The sequence below is a fragment of the Papilio xuthus genome, unplaced genomic scaffold (assembly GCF_000836235.2).
Source record: "Papilio xuthus unplaced genomic scaffold, Pxut_1.1 DF828142.1, whole genome shotgun sequence".
Taxonomy (NCBI): domain Eukaryota; kingdom Metazoa; phylum Arthropoda; class Insecta; order Lepidoptera; family Papilionidae; genus Papilio; species Papilio xuthus.
The window spans coordinates 4,172,205-4,192,276 of record NW_013530507.1 but is presented as its reverse complement, the minus strand read 5'-3'; the positions used below and the strand labels follow the sequence as shown (position 1 = coordinate 4,192,276).

The 20,072-nt window shown below is 34.1% G+C and overlaps 3 protein-coding genes across 3 annotated transcripts; 2 read left to right on the top strand and 1 right to left on the bottom strand.

Moving 5' to 3' along the window:
- Positions 1–389: 389 nt before the first annotated feature.
- Positions 390–4,914, top strand: LOC106114121 (farnesyl diphosphate synthase 2-like). The gene is made up of 6 exons (XM_013307214.1): positions 390–485; positions 1,365–1,506; positions 1,764–1,904; positions 2,636–2,836; positions 3,468–3,701; positions 4,325–4,914. The coding sequence occupies exons 1-6, from the start codon at positions 457–459 to the stop codon at positions 4,667–4,669; spliced, it is 1,092 nt and encodes a 363-aa protein (XP_013162668.1). The 5' UTR covers positions 390–456; the 3' UTR covers positions 4,670–4,914.
- Positions 4,915–8,714: 3,800 nt separating this feature from the next.
- On the top strand, positions 8,715–12,815 carry LOC106114504 (farnesyl pyrophosphate synthase 2-like). Its single transcript, XM_013307738.1, has 6 exons — positions 8,715–8,875; positions 9,622–9,760; positions 10,426–10,563; positions 10,747–10,947; positions 11,289–11,522; positions 12,389–12,815. The coding sequence occupies exons 1-6, from the start codon at positions 8,826–8,828 to the stop codon at positions 12,767–12,769; spliced, it is 1,143 nt and encodes a 380-aa protein (XP_013163192.1). The 5' UTR covers positions 8,715–8,825; the 3' UTR covers positions 12,770–12,815.
- Positions 12,816–13,039: 224 nt separating this feature from the next.
- Positions 13,040–19,529, bottom strand: LOC106114503 (farnesyl pyrophosphate synthase-like). The gene is made up of 6 exons (XM_013307737.1): positions 19,402–19,529; positions 17,325–17,478; positions 16,439–16,579; positions 15,906–16,106; positions 14,431–14,664; positions 13,040–13,700 (listed from the first exon to the last, which is right to left on the bottom strand). The coding sequence occupies exons 1-6, from the start codon at positions 19,449–19,451 to the stop codon at positions 13,332–13,334; spliced, it is 1,149 nt and encodes a 382-aa protein (XP_013163191.1). The 5' UTR covers positions 19,452–19,529; the 3' UTR covers positions 13,040–13,331.
- Between the last annotated feature and the right edge of the window lie 543 nt (positions 19,530–20,072).

Genomic DNA, 20,072 nt, shown 5'->3' with positions numbered 1-20,072 from the left:
CCCCCCCCCCCCAGGGGCGCGGAGCATGCATAAAGAATTCCTCTCTGGAAAAAAAAGAAAAGGTTGCGGGAGTGCACTGGATGCGGGCGGTACATGACCGGGCATTGTGACAATCCATGGGGGAGGCCTTCGTCCAGCAGTGGATAAATTTAGACTGATTATGATGATGATGAAATACCCGAAACAAATAAATATCTCATAATTTTATACACCATATATAACATGTATAAATGGTGTTACAATTTTCCATATACGTTATAAAAATTTTTACCGGATTTATTAGAATTAACCGTATTCCGAAATTTTACAGTAACATAATTTATGCATTTGGTAGGGCGTAGGATTCGAATTTTGCGTTCTATTCATATATTACTTCAGTTTTAACAGCTTGCGCTGTCGTTGATTGTGGAGTGTGAACAGAAGTGGTTTCCATATAAGTTAAAAAAAATAAACAACATGTCAAAAAGTAATATACTAAACAATCGGTAAGTGTAGCCCTAAAATTACGCAAAATTTATAATCTTAATATAATAATATTTTTATATCTAAAATATATTATATTAAGAATAAGGTTAATAAATGGATAAGTACATGATTATTTTTAATCTGAATATTTAAATGGAAGGAAGTCCGGAGGAACACAAAGCCTACTAATTATGTATATTTTTATTTCGCGCGAACGGAGTCACGGGCGACAGCTAGTAATACATATTGACATCAAATTCTATACATATTTATAAAATTGTAGTGTAAACCTATATTTGGGAACAACCATATTTTTTAATTCTTGTCTGTATGTCCGCAAGGACGAGTTTCAATCTCCAGTAGGGCTGGGTTGATTTTGATGTATTTTGAACGGGAAGGTAGTTATGTACGCAGGCACATTATAGGCCACTTTTTTAATTCTGCATTGATATGGTAGCGGGCTAGTGATAAAACAGAGGCAAATATCTGTATGTATTGTTAGAATTAGAAGTCGAAAATCACAGTAACAGACGGATGAATGTTTATATGAAGGTATCTCCAGAACAGTTGAACGAATCTCGATAAAAGTTGGCAAACATATAAACGTAGTCTGGAAGAACACGTAGGCTATTTATTGTGTTTTTTTATTATTACGCGCGGACAGACTCGCAGGCGACAGTTAGTTGGTTATAAATGGGATATCTATTTCGCTGCGAATTTCGCAATAACTTCTATGTGATGGTATAGAGCCAACGGAGGTCATTGTATAAATGCGAATTCTATGTAAATAGGGTATTTGTGATGAAACTACGAAAGATCGAGAGGTCGCCAAAACAGAGAGGTACAACACAAAAACTAATAGCAAATAAATCACTTTTAATATTTTTTTGTAATTTCAGGACCAAAGAAAATCATTGTTTTTCGTCACTATCGAAAGAGTTTGTAGCTAACTATCACAAAATATTCAATGAGGTTGTCGACGAAGCTTTAGCAAGAATTCCTTATTTACATTCTATTGAAATTAAGAATCGGATTAAAAAGGTATGTATACTACCAAATCTATAATAATAATATAAAGCAGAAGAGTTTGTTCAAACGAGCTAATCTCAGGAACAACTGATCCGATTTGAAAAATTCTTCTTTTGTTAGATATTTTATTTATAGAGGAAGGCTTTAAGCTATAGAACATTACGCTGCAACTAATAGTTTCTTTTAATTACGCGCGTTCGTAGTCGCGGGCGACAGCTAGTCTTCGATATTTCGCATGTTAAATTTAAAAGATTTTTTTTAAATTTTAGATGGCTGGCTACTATGCGCTTGTAGAGAAACCAATTTTAGCTGAACTTTTTCTCATTGCGTATGAAATGCTCGAAGAGCCAAATAATTATAACGAAGTAAAGAAACGTCAAGCATATACATTGGCCTGCGTAATGGAAATGGTAAAGTCCCACTGCCACTTTTTTTAACATTTCTCCTTCCTTGACACCATCACGTTCAAATCCACTTTCCCTTCCCATCCTTTCCATATAAGAGGATAAGAAGGCAAACAGATTCTAAAATTAGGCCTGGGGCACGCGCATTCATGAGACGAAACGCGGAATTGCATCGAGTCCTGTCTTCTTCGTGGTCGTAGTGTTGTAATAATAAAACCGGACCATTCGCGCAACAGATGTTGTTTTTGCTGGCATCTACCACTAAAACTAATACTTAACTTACTTACTTACTACTAAACTGATACTTAAAAGACTTTTATAAAAGTAATTAGTGAGACATGATTAAGAGTTAATTTTAGGAATTAGTAATAATAATATAAGTATCTTTCGGCTCTACATCATGTCATCTTCGTCATCATCAGTCCGTCATCGTCCCCACTGAGGGGCGGGGAGCCTATCCTAAGTTAACGGTGACTAGGCCATAGTCAACCACGCCTTTTAACTTTGTTGACTTCACACATATCATTGAATTTCTTCTCAGATATGTGCAGGTTGCATTAAGATGTTTTCCTTCACCGTAAGAATGTCGGATAAATGTACATATGTCAATTAGTTCGAAAAACACATTGGTACATGGCAGGATTCGAAACCATGACCTGCAGATTACAAATCAAGCTCACCTTTGAGCCACCGACTACATCATACGAAATATTTTTTTAAATGATTTTCTTCAACAGTGTAGTTGTTACTTCTTAATTATTGACGATATGGAGGACGATAGCAAGATACGTAGAGGCAAGCAGTGCTGGCATCTGCTGCCAGATGCTGGATCATCAGTCTGCAACGACACCTGTATGCTGAGAAGTTTTATATATGAGTTATTACTACTGAATTTCCCACAAACTGAAGGCTCTAAAATTATCGCATACGTTAATCAGGTAATTAAATTAAATTCTACTATGTCGTTTTGTTAAACGATATTGTCACTATACAGGATGTCCGGGAATGACGGAGTAACAGATTCCTTAGTCGAAAATATGACGATTTAACCCATATAGACCAAGGAATCTTGGTATTTGTACACGTCATTCCCGGACACCTTCTAGAGATACCTTGTAATTTAAAGCAGAGGCGTGTACTATAGTCAAGGTTCCGCAAGCTGAAGAGGACATCTAGTAGGAATGGATTTATGAAAATAAGTTAAATTTTGTAAGGGAATCCAAATATTTGAGAATCTCTAGACTGTACACGGATCTCACTGAAATTTGGCATAAATATAGAACATAGCCTGGAAGAACACATAGGCTAATAATAAATTTTTTGTAAATTCCGCGCGGGCGACAACTAGTATGCAAATAATCATTGTAAACAAAAATCAAATTATGTGTTTGACCTCTACGGATTCCCAAACTAATGCTAATATAGTAATTAATTTTTGGTAGCGTGTTCCGATAATTACCTCAGAGTTTTTGCATTGAATTTTTTTATTAATTTGATATTTAAGTGGCCTTGAAATTTACCCCTCTTGTCTGGTACAAGTGAGTTATACTTATTTAATTTCATTTTCAGATTTATTTCTTGTCAGCGGTTGGACAGCATCTCGACATGTTAACGTCGGAAAAACAAAACTATAAAAATTTTACAATGGACCAGTTCAAAAAGATAGCCGAATTAAAAACGTCGTTTCCCGCTATCCACTCTCCTATAATTTTAGCTCTCATTTTGGCTAACAAAGACAGCAAAGAAGCAAAACAGCAAGTGCATGATGTGTGTAATGACATTGGAATTTTTGTTCAGATAAAGGTAATCATAATAATTTGGAGGTAAACATTACCAAGAGAGCGTCGTTGGTTCAAGGGTTAAGCACTTGCAATCTGCAGGTCATGGGTTCAAATCCCGCCATGTACCAATCTGTCTTTTGATTTACATATGTTCATTCATCCGATGTTCTTACGGTGAAGGAAAACATCGTGATGCAACCTGCACATATCTAAGAAGAAATTCAAAGATATGTGTTAAGTCAGCCAACCCGCACTTGGCCAGCGTGATTGACTATGGCCTAGTCACTACTTACTTAGGGTAGGCTCAGAGGCCCACAGTGGGGACGTATTGTAAGCTGACAACGATTACGATTACAACCAAGACATAATTTTTACATTCTATTATAATATAAAACATGTAGAAGATATAATGTATTTGCTAGAATTTATAAAAGACCTTATTGTCAAAATACGTATGTAATAATTAACACCCTTTATAATCTAATTAGAAATCGTATTAACACCAGTATTCAGAGCATTTGAATACGACTTGCATGCGCACGGACTCATTAGATGAAACATGAAGTTACTCTCACATCTCTCCATCTTCAGTGTGGTCGTGATGTTGGCGTTTGCCACTGTTAAAATGTCTTTTTTCTCCTTTAGAATGACCTTATGGATTTGTACAGCTCAAATGAATCTGATTTAAAATCTTCAACGGATATACAGAAAGGAAAATGCTCCTGGTTGGCTGTAAAGGCATTAGAAATGTGTAACATAGAGCAAAGAAGAATCTTCCAAGACAATTACGGTAACTGGGATGAAAGTTGTGTTCGAAAAATTCAAGAACTATATGATACTTTGAAATTACAAGAAATATATGAAAATGAAAAACAAACACAACACGAAAATTTAATAAGAAAAATAAACGAACTGCCTCCGAATGCAATACCTAGTGCAGATAATTATAAAAAACTTATTTCTTTAATGGAAAAATTTCAATTGGCATAAACTAATATTTTAAAATAACAGTATTGGGTTGTTTTTGGTTATAAAACAAAGGAATAAGTATTATGGTAACGTGTGCCGGATACAACTAAACCAGGTGCAGGACGTAAAGGGTTGCACGGAATGCACAACTTGGTTGTACGATGATAAAAAAATAAAGACAAGTTGAAGAAAAAATATAGCAGCACGAGTTGTCCACGTAAAAAAGGGATATGGCAATTTTTTTTTCCAAATACATATCTGATAGTTAATTAAATTAATTGAATTAATAAAATAAATGAATTCAATTACGTAAATAAATGTAATTTGAAAATAAACCGGGTTTTATTTGCAATTGCCCAAATACTTATTTTTTTACTCTGGAAAATATTCAAAGACTATTAATGTCAGGACACAGTGAACTATTAGTTGCCTCAAGTGAGTTAATCTAAGGCCCTCAGCACATAAGGCAATATAAATTTACGAAATCCCGTGATTTTAGTTGAATTACGTAGTAAAATGTTATAGAGATGCGTACACCAATTGGGTTAGACAACGTGCGTTCGCTTCGAAGCGTTTCCATAACGAAGTTCAGAAATGTATAGAACTGACAATAACCTTCGATAAGTCACGCGATTCTCACGCGTCAGGGGGGTTAGACAAAGTGCATTCGCTTCGCTTAAATTTGAAAATCAATTATTTATATAATCTGTTGGATCGTAATACCGATGATTAATGTAATCTTACTAATATTATAAATGCGAATGTTAAGATTTATAGATGGATAGATGGATGTTTTTTAGAAGATATCTCCAGAATGACTGCATGAATCTCGCTGAAACTTGGCAATGGTTTAAAAACCGCCTGGAAGAACATATAGTCTACTAAGTGTTTTTTAATTCCACGCAAGCGGTGTCAAGGTTGGAAGCTAGTTTTAAATAAACAAAAGTGTTATAGACTTAGCATAGACTAATTAACTTTTAGGTTATGGAATTACAGAATATGTAAAATGGCTAACGTATGACAGTTGACATCGCTTTTTTTTATATCATAAGGTGGCAAACGAGCGAGCGGTCACCTGTAATCGCTGAAATAGCGAAGTGACTTTTGCCAACAGACATACGCAATTGCATACGCGTTTCCTCGACCTCGACCATACCTTTAATCGACGGAGGAGTGGATGTACAGAAAGAAAATATTTTCCCTTTCCATGCCACTTCCCATCCTTTCCTTATAAGAAAAAGGGTGGGAAGGGAAAGAGGACTAAACTGGGCCTCCGGGAATCATCGCGAATCATATATTCGATCAGTAAACGCGCTTAACCTTTTCTGATCGAATAGATGATTCGCGTTGATGTTTCAATGTTGTATGTATTCGCGAACATAATTCTCGCATCGGAAATACAATATTAGTTTCAACGTTGCCATGTGTACGAAGAGCCGAAGTTTTTTACTCGTGCATAAAAATTATAATGATAGTTTTTTCATAGATACAAAATATCCCAAGTTTTAATACGTGCATAAAATCTGTTTACTCACGACATTTTACTATAATGTTTTAAAAGAAATCTTACTTCTTACTAATATCATGCGAATGTTTAAATGCATGGATGTTTGTTTGAAAGTATCTCGAGAATGCATGGATCATGTGAAATTTGGCATAGATGTAACACATAGTTTGGATGATAACATAGGCTACTAATTATTTTTTTTCCGCATGGATCGAGTCGCGGTTGACAGCTAGTAAAGTAATAAAACTTTACAAAGAGTTAATATTTCAAGGAGTTTTATGTTTCTATCGGATCATTAGATCATAAAATCTAATTTGCAACATCCATTCAAAGTTGCATAGAAAAAAAAAAATATATATATATACATAAATATCTAAAGGTTCAATAGCAAAAAAGATTCAATGCAATAGACTATAATTGTATTCATAATTATGTACAAGAAAAATATACATAACAATTGATAAGTTAAACCTAATCTTTCCTGAATCTACCTATATAATGTAATTAATTCTAATACTAGCTAGCGCCAGCGACTCCGTCCACACGGAATTAAAAAAAAACTTAATTAGTAGTCTATGTATTCTCCCAGGCTATGTTCTACGTCAACGCCAAATTTGAATGAGATCCATGCAGCCATTCTGGAGATACCTTCAAACAAATCCATCCATCCATACATTCACATTTTTAATATTAGTAAGATACGTAAGATTAAAAATATTATAATGAACGTATTATAATCAAGACAATTACATTATTACGGTGCTAAGCACATAAATCTTTCATACCTAATAAACCTAACCGGAAACCCTTCGCCACAGGTGTAACACCTGGCCTACGCCAAGACTAGACTCAAGACCTAGCTGTCGACTCTAAGTGAAGATTTACTAAAGGTTATCTACATTTTGGAACCAATTAGACATCTGGACTGTCCTCGCCGGTATTTCCAAACATCTACGATGAACATCTCGGTATTCCCGCTGCTCGTTTGCCCCCTTCTTTTAAAAAAACAATCTAACTCATGTGTTTGATGACAGTCACTTTATCAGCTAGGTGTTGCAAAGCACACCGTCCTTTAATTATAAGGTGCACTTAGTAATCTAATTAAGAATTAATTGAACGAAATATTACGGATTATTCAAACTTTCGTGAGACATTATAACAAACTGATATAAAAACGGGTAAACATTCACGTATACTCGTCCGGTGGCGGCACCGCCTAGAAACTTGAACAACAACACCACTGACGCTTTGGTATCAACATCGTCGACGACGCTGGCGCACCCCGCGCCCCCCGCTCCCACAAGAAGCGCCCTAAGAGCGCAGGCGCGCAGTGAGCGACGCGCCGCGTCCGCGAAATAATACCAGTACCACTCACCCTGATGAAGGGCCCTCGATGGGCTCGAAACTAGTCGGTGCCGCCACCGGATGAATATACGTGAGTGTTTAGCCGTTTTTATATCAGTTGAAATATTACGGACACGAATCTTGAATTACAGTTGACAATATATGAACGTTACTTGCTTAAAACGTAAACAAAAATCTATAATTCAACAAAAAATCGAATTCTTTTTCCATTTTCCTTAAGTTCTATTAGGTATTGTCTTAAACAATAACTTAAAAAAAAAGTATACACGAGGCAAACTTTAATCCTACAAAAATACTCTGACGAAACTTAATGTATGCGTATAAAGAGTATGAAAGCACGTAGCAGAAATCCCCTCTAATTATTTGACAAATAAAATAAAATTTACTTACCATTTCGATGTCACGTATACCGCAAATTCTTTTGCTTTAGAGGCTCACGGGTGACGTAGCCCAGATGCAATTATTACTCTGATCACAGCTCCTCGTCAGCCCAAATTTAATAAACTAACTTTTTTAACGTATTCAAACCGCGAACTTATAAAAACTTGTAGTATGGCTAATTTCGCACATGCCCGCACGTCTTCCGACAAGAATTTTCATAATACCCACATGTTCGAAAACATAAAATAAATCCGTTTACCTGTAGTTTAATGGTTCCAGTTGTACAAAGATATAAAAACATAAGTAATGCTAAAATAAAATTATATTGAAAAATATGTTTTATGAAGACAGCATTAAATTATATGATTATTTAGATTGATTTCCATAATTAGGTTTATGACAATAAATCTTTGATGGTATGAAGGTTTGAACAATGTTGCCATGTGTATTAAGAGCCTTTTAAAGTAATGAATTGTGCACCATGTTATTATAAGAAGTTATAATATTTTACCGTATTAATAAACAACAATGAGTTTACTATTTCTAACTTCTTTGTAAATAATTCCTAATGTTATATTTACGACTTTCATGTACATATTTAACGTTCTTCTATTAAGTGCCATATTACGAGCATTTTTCAAGATATTTGGCAATGATTGAAAACCTTCAATGCTCTATACAAAGTTCAATACCCAAAAAAAGGATGTTTAAAATTGTTGTTTTGAAGCAATTCATCTCAAAACTCAGCGCAAACGTTATTTAATGTAAAGTGGGGGCAAATGTCTGATAGGTATATAAGTGCTGTCGTGTGTTAGTAATTATATTAAATAGTTTTAATATTTCATACATTGCAACAGTTTGTTACCGACTGTACGGGGTGTGTTTTTGAAGAATATTTATATTTGATAAAAAAACAACAGTGAAATGGTATCCTGTAAATGGTTAATAAATATCTCGCGTAATTGCGCAAATTGGTGAGTGTTCTAAAATGAAGCTAATTATTTTATTTATCATCAGACGGGACAGAGATCATTCTACATTAAACAGTAATAGTGTAGAGCCCGCTTTAACATCTTCGCACGAATTGGCCCGGCTCGCCCGGTGAAATACCACGACCACACAGAAGACCAGAGTGAAATGGAAGTAACTCCGCGTTTCGTCTGATGAGTGTGCGACCCAGATTCCTAATTTATTCCTTTTACCCTTTCCCCCCTATTTCTTATAAGAAAAGGATGGGAAGTGGAAGTGGACTTTCCGGATAAGAGATTGCATGGAAGAGGAAAATATTTTCTTTCTGTGCAACCTCTCCTCCGTCGATTAGAGGTAGGCAACGCGTATGTAATTGCGTGTGTCTATGGGCAACGGTCACTTCGCTATTTCAGCGATTTCAGGTGGCCGATCGCTCGTTTGCCACCATATGATATAAAAAAGAAACATTTAAAAGACAGTATTTTAGGTACTCAGCAGAGTCGATAATGCGATCTATTATAAGAAAAAGTCAGTTTTTCACCCCATTTGCATAAGCCCAACGTTGACAAAGGCCTTGTCGTACCTAACTTACGATAGGACTTAGTATTTTACTCTAGCTCTAGGTCCTCCGAGAACCCTTTAAATGAAGCTGTAAAACCGTTAATAGGATGAACAGCAACATCTCCGAAAACAAGTATGATAGGCTACAGTTACTAGTAGTGCCGAATAGTTGTACCCATTTTTTTTTCAGGCCTGCAACGAACAGAAAATTGATTCTATCTCAGAAGTCGTACACCGAATTTTATGATACATTTCCTAAAATTATAAGAAACGGATTGGATGCATCAAATTATCTGCCAACATCAGATATTAAAGACCGATTAAAGAAGGTAAAGTATTTTGTCAACTAATTTGGAATGTCATTACATGTCTTATGATTGATGCAAAATATTATCTGAAAGGCTAAGCGATGTGTTAATTAAAAACTGTATGTAAACAGTCACTTGGACTGAATTCAATTATTTGGATAATAGGAACTTAGACGTTTTATGTACATCATTCGCCAATTATTAGTTTTATTTAACCACCTTGTTGATTATTTTATCGCCGGTCTTTGTCTTACCTCGCTACGTCGATCTAGCTGCCGTTCCTGGATTTAAGACTCCTGCAGCCATAACCTTTTTTGATCAATTTTATTTCTTATCTGTGTTATGTAGGAGTAAAAGACGAAAGTGAATGATTGAGTGACTCAATGGCTGACTGACTTATATGAACGCCTGAACGAATGTTAACAGAGAATAGATAGTCAAGGACTGAAAGGACTTTCCAATATCTCAACTACACACACCGACTACAAAAGCGTAGAGTTCACTACCTATTGCTATCCTTTTCTTACCAAGGAAAAATGAATTTGACTGATAGCGAGAGTTAATAACCTCATGCTGTGCGTCTCCTTTTATGCCGATTAAAGATCTTACCTCCTTTCAACTTATCGCCTTTCGTAATATACTCTTCTGTTCTGTTTTAAAAAAAAACGATATTGTTTTGTTTTCAGGCAATCGAATACCACACGTTAGAAAGAGTGTCAGTGCAAGGACAGCTTACAGTGTACGCTTATGAAGCGCTCAAACATGACTCTATAACGGACGAGTCCAGGCATCAAATTAACACACTGGCTTGGTGTGTAGAAATGGTATAATTTCACTTTCGAATTTATAATAATTTAAAAGTAAATGTAACAATAAATATTTATTTAATATCTATCTTTAATACACGTAATGTTGAGACAAGTGTCAATTAATTTGGTGTAGAATTTGATTTCTAGCGAAGAAAAGAGGGGGACGAACATTGTTTCGTTATAAATTTTTCTTTATAGTTTCAGTCCTATTATTTAATCATCGACGATATAGAAGATGAAGCAAAGACACGTAACGGCAAGCCATGCTGGCATTTGCTCCCGAACGTCGGCAATTTGGCTCTGAACGATACGAGTATGATGAGAAGTTTTATTTACGAATTGTTGAGACAAAATTTAAGCGATGAAATGTATACCAAAATAAGTAAACTCTTCAACGAGGTGCGTACAAGAGGTCAAAGTACTTAATATTTCATTTTATACTAGCTTTTTCCCGTGACTCCCAATACGAGGAGTTAAAAAAAATAGGCAAGTAGCCTACGATGTGTTTTTCCAGACTATACATCTGTGCCAAATTTCTTCAAGATTTGTAAAAACGTTCTGGAGATACCTTCTAAAAAACATCCATCTATATATCCATCCATCCATCCAAACTTCCAAGCTTTCGCATTTATTATATAATATAATTAAGATAGCAAGATTGGTTGTTTTGGCTTTTATTACAGCAACTTACTTTTTTGTAATAATTATATAAATGTTTGAAATAGTCATATTGTCTTCAGGCTCACATAAGATCAGAATACGGCCAGTACTTGGATTCAATAACTTCAAAAGGCAGAAACTTTTCAGAGTATGATATACAACTGTATACTAAAATATCTGACAGTAAATTTACATTTTATTCAATTAAATTTCCAATATTGGTTGCTCTCACAATGGCCAATAAACTAAATCAAACTTCAATTCAAAATGTGGACAATGCAATGAAACATATCGGAAGTTGGGTGCAAATGCACGTAAGTGTAAATTCTTATTTCAAAATTGTACAAATATAGCTTTTAACCTTATACATAGAGGCTAGAAGTTAGGTTAAGTATAAGAGTGAGGTGAAACTAGAAGACCGTTCTAAATGGGAATCCAAAATTTTCTCCCTTGCATATTAATGCTTATTTTATATGTAGTTGTTTGCTCTGTGCCGACCCCTGATTGTGTTCTTGTACCCGGTTTTTATAACTAGCGGTCGCCTGCGACTTCGTCAGTCAAAAGTAGGTTACAATTATATGTCAAAGTTTCATCAAAATCGGCAAATCAACTAAGATTACCCGGAACAAACGGGAACTTAACGACAGACGGATTCAATTTTGGCTTTTCGTTATAATAAGGCAAATACATCATGTACCTTTTTTTATATCATAAGGTGGCAAACGAGCGAGCGGCCACCTGAAATCGCTGAAATAGCGAAGTAACCGTTGCCCATAGACATACGCAATTGCATACGCGTTGCCTACCTTTAATCGCCGGAGGAGAGGATGCACAGAAAGAAAATATTTTTCCTTCCCATGCATCCTCTCATCCGGAAAGTAAACTTCCTATTCCCATCCTTTCCTTATAAGAAAAAGGATGGGAAGGGAAAGAGGACTAAATTAGGCCCGCACACTCATCAGACGAAATGCGGAATTGCTCCCACTTCACGCCTGTCTTCTGTGTGGTCGTGGTATTTCACCGGACGAGCCGGGTAAATTCGTGAGAAGATGTTAAAGCGGGCTCTACCACTGTTAAACTACTTACTACCTACTTGAAATACGTTTTTTTATACAGACACTTCAATTTTATTAATAGTAGAGTTTAAACAAATTAATTTTAAATACAACTCACATTTTAGAATGATATGTTGGATTGGTGTGACGAACTGTCAACTGGAAAAACAAATATAGACATAAAGAAGGGTAAATGCTCGTGGTTGGCGGTGACAGCCCTGGAAAGATGTAATGCTGTCCAGCGAGAAATGTTCCTAACGCGGTACGGCAGTGACAAAATAGAAGATGTGGAACAGATACTTCAATTATATCATACTCTCGGATTGCGAGATATATTCTGTCAGGACCACCAGGCACGTTTAGGTACAATCGCGAAACAGATTGACAGCTTACCGTACGATTCTACACCGACATCGATGTTTTTACATGATTATATTGAGAGAATTTATCCATTTATTGTGCATTTACCAGAAGCTTTAGAATACTGCAAACAAAAAATAAAATAATAATAATAAAAGGATGGTTACATGCTATTGTAATAAATTCTATTGACATTCGTATTTTTATTTATCTTTACGTATGTAGAATTTTTTTTATTAGTCAAATAATCTTTAACAATACTAAAACAAAACTCTCTTTTCATGAGGGATGTACTAAATATTATAGTTATTTAAAACATGTTATAATTAGGTTAGTTTAGAAATAAATGTTTGTTTCATTTACCGTTGGTTTCTGAGATGAAAATTGATGTATAAAACATATCATTCCTCATTATCTTTGTGAGATATGTTTTAAGCGAGGATTTGGGTCTCAGAAACTCAAGAGAAATCGAAACAAAAATATGTATTTTTAGAGGCGTTATCGTTTGTGTTTATTTATATGCTTGGTAATTTGAATACGCAAGTTAAAATCTAACGCACAAATCTTTACAAAAATAATTTTGAATTTGCTTCGTTATATTAATGTGTTAATACCAACACTGTAAATACCATTCTGATAACTACTGCAACAAATTGAATAATAAACTATTCTGTAATATAATTCCTTCGATATAAGAAGAGTTTAACATCATTCGTGCATATATTTCTTTACATTTTCGGTATAGCCTCGGAAATTTTTAAATATCTCTAAGAAAAAGTCGACAGATGGCGTTGAATCCTTTGGTAGACTGTAAACTTTTTGCAGAAAGTTATCATAACGGGTTTGTTCTTCTTTTCGGTAGACTTCGGCTAAAGATAGATCGTCGTATATTTTCCTTATTTGCTGCACATCTTTGGGATCCCAACTACCGTAGCATTTGTTGAAGATTTTTCTTTGTTCAGGATTGCACAATTCGAGGGCGGCAACGGCTGGCCAAGAACATTTGCCGTTTTGAATGTCATGCCCTGATTTACTCGCTACTGATTCGTCAACATCCAAGTAATCGATCAAATCATTCTGAAACATAGAAATCATTACTTATTTATAAAGTAAATTTTAATTAGAAAAAACTTAGCGAGCGCAGTTTAAATTAAAAAATGCGTATAATATAATTGCGTTTCAAAAGCTATCAGAAGTAAATGTTACATTTGAACTTATCTTTGACGGTATTGGGTCTTTAAAATATATAATTGGGGCTTATAATAGATAAAAATGTTTTGCTGCAATACGGCCAATATGATAACCTACAACTGTTGCATAACGACAACAGATAACTACTGGTATAATTTTTGTTACATGAAATAAATTTCGAAGTGCCAGTAGACTAATGGTTTAAGTTCAAATATCGCTATTGGACAACTGGCGTACATAATTACATTTCTAAAAATACTATCTGTCGCTAGCTACCACGTCCGCGAGGAATTAAAAAAAAACTTAATATGTGTTCTTCCAGGCTTTATACAGCGTGTCCCAAAATTCAACGATAAAACGATAATAGTGTATAGCCAGAATGCTATACACCATTACAGTTTTATCATCGAATTTTGGGACACGCTGTATATGCCACATTTCAGCGAGAGCCGTGCAGTCTTTCTCGTGATTCCTTCCTTCTAACAAACATCCATCTATCGAAACAATGACATTTATAATATGAGTGAGAAGTAAGATTACTTAGTTATTATTATTATTTACATAAATCTAATATTTTATTCAAAATAATATACATAAAATTTAAAAAAAAACTTACGTGACTCTGTATAAGAATTCCAAGATCAGTTCCCAAATCATCCACAATTGCGAAAGACTCGTTATTCAATTTTTTGCATAGCGCAAGTGCTAAAAGTATCGGTGATTTGACAGAATAGAACGATGATTTATATTTATTCATGGCGTCGAAATTTTCTATTGTAAAATCATCGTAGTTTCTAGCTTTAACAAACTGTGCATCTATCAGTTGTCCAATTTCTAAAGTATAGTAAATCTGGAAAAAAACTGACGAATCATTTTAGATACGAAACTTACTTACCTACTGTTTCATTTCATAGCGTAGTACCAGTGTCTGGACAAACACGCAATGGGTTTATAGACACATTGTAAATTTGCATTTTGTTCCTTATTATATAAATAAAAAAAAAGAATGGGAAAAATCCCATTGGTCAATTAATCAATCAGCTGATCAGCACAACAGGATAATATTCTTAAGACACGTGAATGCATAATTTATAATAAACATTTTCTGTATGATAAAATATTTCTTGTTCGCCATATAAGTCTTGAAATCGCGTGTTAATTTATTCCAGCGTTATTGTATTATAAGGTTTAATAATAGATAATGGCTAGTTAACTCGATTGACTGTAATTATCATCACCTTTTTTAATTAGCTATAACATACTATGAAATAATACGAATAAATGTATAGTCAAAGACAATAATGATATAAACAAAAGAGGATGAGATTGAATGTGGAAGGCTACAAAGTTATATGACCACAGAAAGTATGGATGGATTGTGTGAAAGAGGATATGCGTTAGAAGAGGATTCAGATATGACGGCTGATAGAGATGTATGGAGGAGTACATACTGTGCGAACCCTCAGTAGGGATAAGGGCAGGTTGATGATGATCATGACTATCAAAGACAGATAAGTCATTTAGGGATTTTAATGAGTAGACATCTTACATAACCTTGGCTTCAAAAAGCAGTGTTCTGTGGCAATGGTGTTATAAATATTTTTGAATATTTCCCGCGATACCAAAAATTAAAAAGGCTACTGGTCCCCAGAATTACTAATTTATATGTACATCATATCCACGATGTTCAGTTGCATTTGGATCAAATTACTTTTTTTTTATTAATTACTGTTGGTTAATCAACTTAGTTTGGTGTTGTCTGCTCTCAGGGGAGTAGATCTTTTGATTTGTTAACTTCAAATGTTGGTGTAATGTCACCAAATTTTGGTGACATTATTGTAGTTTTTAACGGATTCACGCTTATGGGAAGCGGTGTGATATGGGTGTAATATTTACATCAGAGAAACATCTCTCATGCAAAACAGACTAACTCGATAGAGACTTGAGAGAGCGATAAGGAATTTGCAAGCAGGAAATGGAATATCGAAGTGATTTAGTGGCAACATGTAATAGGGAACTTGGGTAGCGGGCTCCCGAATCAGTTTTGTATGGTCTGAATCATTAATTTTTACATTCAAACTTTTTACTTACCGTGTCAAAAATATGCATAACTTGTGAAAATAAAGGTTGGGGTACATTTTGTCTGACAACATCTGTTATGAAGCTTCTTAATAAGCTGGCATCGTTCACCGCTGTCATGCCAACGTCCGGGAGTAGATGCCAACATGGCTTGTTGCATCTGATCTTACCACCGTCTTGCATATCGTCTAATATTATAAAGTATGATTGAATCTGAAAAATTAATTTCAAAATTCTATAAATATTTAACATCATCATCATCGTCATCTTCAGCTCTCTATCCGTCCCAACTAAAGGGCTTGGAACTGGGATTAAGTTACGTGTATTACTAGGCCATAGTCAACTACGCAGGCCCATTATTTGCCATATATGGTATGTGTGAAGGTTGCGTCACAATGTTTTCCTTAACTGTAGGAACGTCCTTTCCTTTACTGTATGTTTTACAAAGATGTTCCTCTTGAAGTAGAAATAAATGTCTCTCTTACTAAGATCATTCGTATTTTTAACATCACAATAATCTTTGTAGTTACTTTGTATGTTCTTACCATTTCAAGAGCTGAACCTATAACATAAGCTTGATGTTGAAACTCCACACTTTCATTTCTATTCTTCTCTAACATTTCATAGGCAATTAACATCAGTTCGGCTTCAACGGGTTTTTTCTCAAGGGTGTTGTATTCAGCTATCTAGAAAATAATACTTGACCTTTTATACAATGTCATTACTTACTGCTTGACATATGACTTCACATAATTATCGAGGTTTGCATTCTAATGCTGTTTTCCCTTTAGTGAATCAAGAGAATAATTAAGTCAAGGCGGTCACGTAAGCAAATATTTATACAATACTTGCTGTCGCCCGCGACCACGTTCGCGCGGGATTAAGATATAATAGTAGCCGATATTCGTGAAATTTTATGTGCAAACACAGCAGTTCTGAAAATCGGTTTCGGAGAACATTGTGACACGAGAATTTTATACATATGCATACCTACATCAGAATTCCGACTGTCTCACAGCGTGCCAATGTAAATGAATCAATTTTAGTACGGGTTGCATTGTATCTGTTGGTGTCTTACTAAGAGTTCTCACTACCGAAACACATCTACAGAAACATATAGTAGTTTCATTTGTTTCCAATGACAATGACAGAGATGTCAACATGTTTTTGGGCAGCGGAATGCAGACAGTTAAGGTTAAAAATATGGCGGCTAGTATTGCGAGGCGAGCGAAAGACTGAGCCCGTGGCGGAGTAATGTGTAATAACCGTATTTCGTATAAAAAATTGACAGATGACATAAGAAAACCTACTGCTGGCAACACCTATATGAACTTTAATTTGGTTAACGTCAGGTTAAGTATCCATAACTTTCATAACCAAATAAGAATCTGTAAAAAATTATTAGTTATGGATTAAATAAAGTTTGTTTACCCGTTTAATACGATTTCTTACTGATGCGTTTTCAATTATTTTTGTTTTTGATAAAGTAGTATCTAACAATACAGGTAAAAATTTTGGAAAGTCATCAAAAAACTTTCGGGATAGTAATTTTTCTTTTTGCAAGGCTTGATTCTGTGTTTTAGACCTGTAATAAAATAAGGAATGTAATTAATATATTTATTTTAGCGAAAAGATGAATGTCATGACAACAGGTTAGAGAATTAATACAAGACTCAGATATACACCAAAATATGACTCGAGAAGAGATTGATAACTTAAATGAGAATAATAAGACCGATCTGAAGGATAAAATCTTAGTACGAAGACCCCAAATAGTGTGAGATATGGACAGGAAAGTGATGGCGACTTTGTTAATTTTACAGTACACTATCTTCACGAATAATAATTTAAAAAAATCTGGTACGATTTAAATACGTTAGATGCCACAATTGTAAAACAATGAATTAGAGTGTGCATAAATTTTTCCATTACACATTTACATTACGAGTTTATGTGTCTATTAAACTGCCCTTTGTGACGCAATAAGACGTTCAGGACAAATGCAATTCAATGCTTTATAGCAAAAAAAACTGGATAACCATGAAGTATTATTACTAGACTAGCGATTGCCAGCGACTTCGTTAGCGCCGAGTAAAAAAATAGTCGGTCACACCGGCACTTGCGGTTTTACAGACAAACAAGTCAGACAAAAGCTTTAGAAATTGGATTTCCATTATTAACAATGCAAATACATCTTGTTAGTATGACATACTTTTATTGTTTTAACAATTTAATACTCAAACAGTTGAATTAAGTGCCCTGTATAAAAGGCGAGGCTCTTTAGGCGAGGTTCCTCTCTGTCGAGGGCTCTGCAGCCCTGACCACTGGTTGCTTTAGTCATGGGATTCCGAAACCGTTGGTGTGCCTTTTTTATGTAATTTTATGAAATGAATAACAAAAATATGTAAATAAATGAATTAGTAAATTTTACGGAGAGCTTTTTTTAATATAGGATTAAAGGATTAACGAGCCACGAATCGTCTAATATTGATTGATCCGATGCCCTTGGACTGGTGGATCGGTGGAACCACAAATGCTTTACCGGTCGTTAAGCGAGATGTGGCCTCTTTTATTAAAGGCCCTTAACGTCACTGTATAATTAAATTAATGAACGTTTGATAGGATATTTATTTAATTCAATTTGTAAATAACTGACAAAGGAATGACGTATTTTTAATTAGTACTAATTACTGATATTATTAGATATAAAAACGGAAAAATGTTTAAATATTACTAGAAAAACATTAGTAAAAAATTATGAACGTTCAATTAGTTTTATCATGGGGACTGTTATGTATGTATACATTAATGTTAAGGCCAGCTCCACGATGCCAATAAAATTACGCATATTAATATTATAATTAATTAATTGTAGTATTAATATTATTCAGACGTTATTTATGAAAACTATAATAATTGTTATAAATTATTTTTGAAAATGGAAATAGGAAATATTGATTAATAAACAATAGTAAAACTTTTGAATAATTGACTTAAAAATATTTCCAACAGCAATTTATTCCTTCCGATGTGTAGACAATCGTAATTTTTTTATTTTTAAATTAATATGAGTGACCATAATTTTTTTTTTAATTTGCGGTAACGAAGGCTAAGGAGTTCTGGGTGTCGGGACTTTTTTGTCGAGAATTCGTTCTGTTTTGATATATTTTTTTAATTACTTGAATATTTATAATTTTTGAGTTATTAACAAAAAAACAAAATACCCTTTTCCCTTAATTTATTAATAGTTGCAATTTTTTACGTGTACACATAAAAACTCTAAAAACATTTTTTTACAGACCAATCTCAAGAAATCCACTGCATTGATCATTGGTTTTTAAGACCATAATTCCTGCATAAAAATATTATACGCATTTCGTTTAATTAGAGGGAATACGATATATTTTATACAGTAAAATTGGTCTCAGAAACTAAGAAATATTGTTTTAACGTAAAAAAAATAAGTATTCTTTAATATATTTTCTTTATAATTTCCACTAATACTCACCAAGTTGCACAAGTGCGAGAAAATTTTGATATTAATCTTACTGGTAACATTATGATGTGTTTGACAAATCCACTTTATTTCTAACTGTATGTGGTGTTTTTACCTCAATTGTTAAAACAGAAGTAAATCAAACATGAAACTTGTTTTTATTTAAATACCATATCACGTTACTCAAGTCCATGAGTAAAATAGAGATCCGAGTTTGATTCGAAATGTTTATAAACTACTATATGTCGCCCGTGACTAAGTCCACGCGGAGTAAAAAAATAACATAATTAGTAGTCTATGTGTTGTAACAGACTATGTTCTATATGTATGCCAAATTTCATCAAGATCCATGAAGTCGTCCTGGAGATACTTTCAAACAAACATCCATCTAAACAATTGGATTTATAATATTAGTTAAGATAAGTAAAATAAGGACAGGGAGAATACGAAATTTTTGAAATTTTATAGAAAGATGATAAATAAAATACATAGAATTAAAAGCAAAATACTCTTCTATCAGTAAAATGGTAAAATCAAGTAGAAATAATTAATACGGAACCTCGCGCGTAATTGATATGACATAAATATATGAAATAAAATCAGTTTATCAGTAATTCATTATTCGATTATTATTGGCTAATTGTAAAATTCGTTGATTTTAATATTATATAGTACGGTGTTCA

Coding starts and splice junctions, on each gene's coding strand:
- LOC106114503 (XM_013307737.1), bottom strand. CDS start 19,451: ATGTTACCAGTAAGATTAATATCAAAATTTTCTCGCACTTGTGCAACT. Junction 14,665..15,905: donor TTATGCATATTTTTGACACG/GTAAGTAAAAAG, acceptor GTTTTTTTCCAG/ATTTACTATACTTTAGAAAT. Junction 13,701..14,430: donor GAATTCTTATACAGAGTCAC/GTAAGTTTTTTT, acceptor TCTATGTTTCAG/AATGATTTGATCGATTACTT.
- LOC106114121 (XM_013307214.1), top strand. CDS start 457: ATGTCAAAAAGTAATATACTAAACAATCG. Junction 486..1,364: donor AGTAATATACTAAACAATCG/GTAAGTGTAGCC, acceptor TTGTAATTTCAG/GACCAAAGAAAATCATTGTT. Junction 1,507..1,763: donor TTAAGAATCGGATTAAAAAG/GTATGTATACTA, acceptor TTTAAATTTTAG/ATGGCTGGCTACTATGCGCT.
- LOC106114504 (XM_013307738.1), top strand. CDS start 8,826: ATGGTATCCTGTAAATGGTTAATAAATATCTCGCGTAATTGCGCAAAT. Junction 8,876..9,621: donor TCGCGTAATTGCGCAAATTG/GTGAGTGTTCTA, acceptor TTTTTTTTTCAG/GCCTGCAACGAACAGAAAAT. Junction 11,523..12,388: donor GAAGTTGGGTGCAAATGCAC/GTAAGTGTAAAT, acceptor CTCACATTTTAG/AATGATATGTTGGATTGGTG.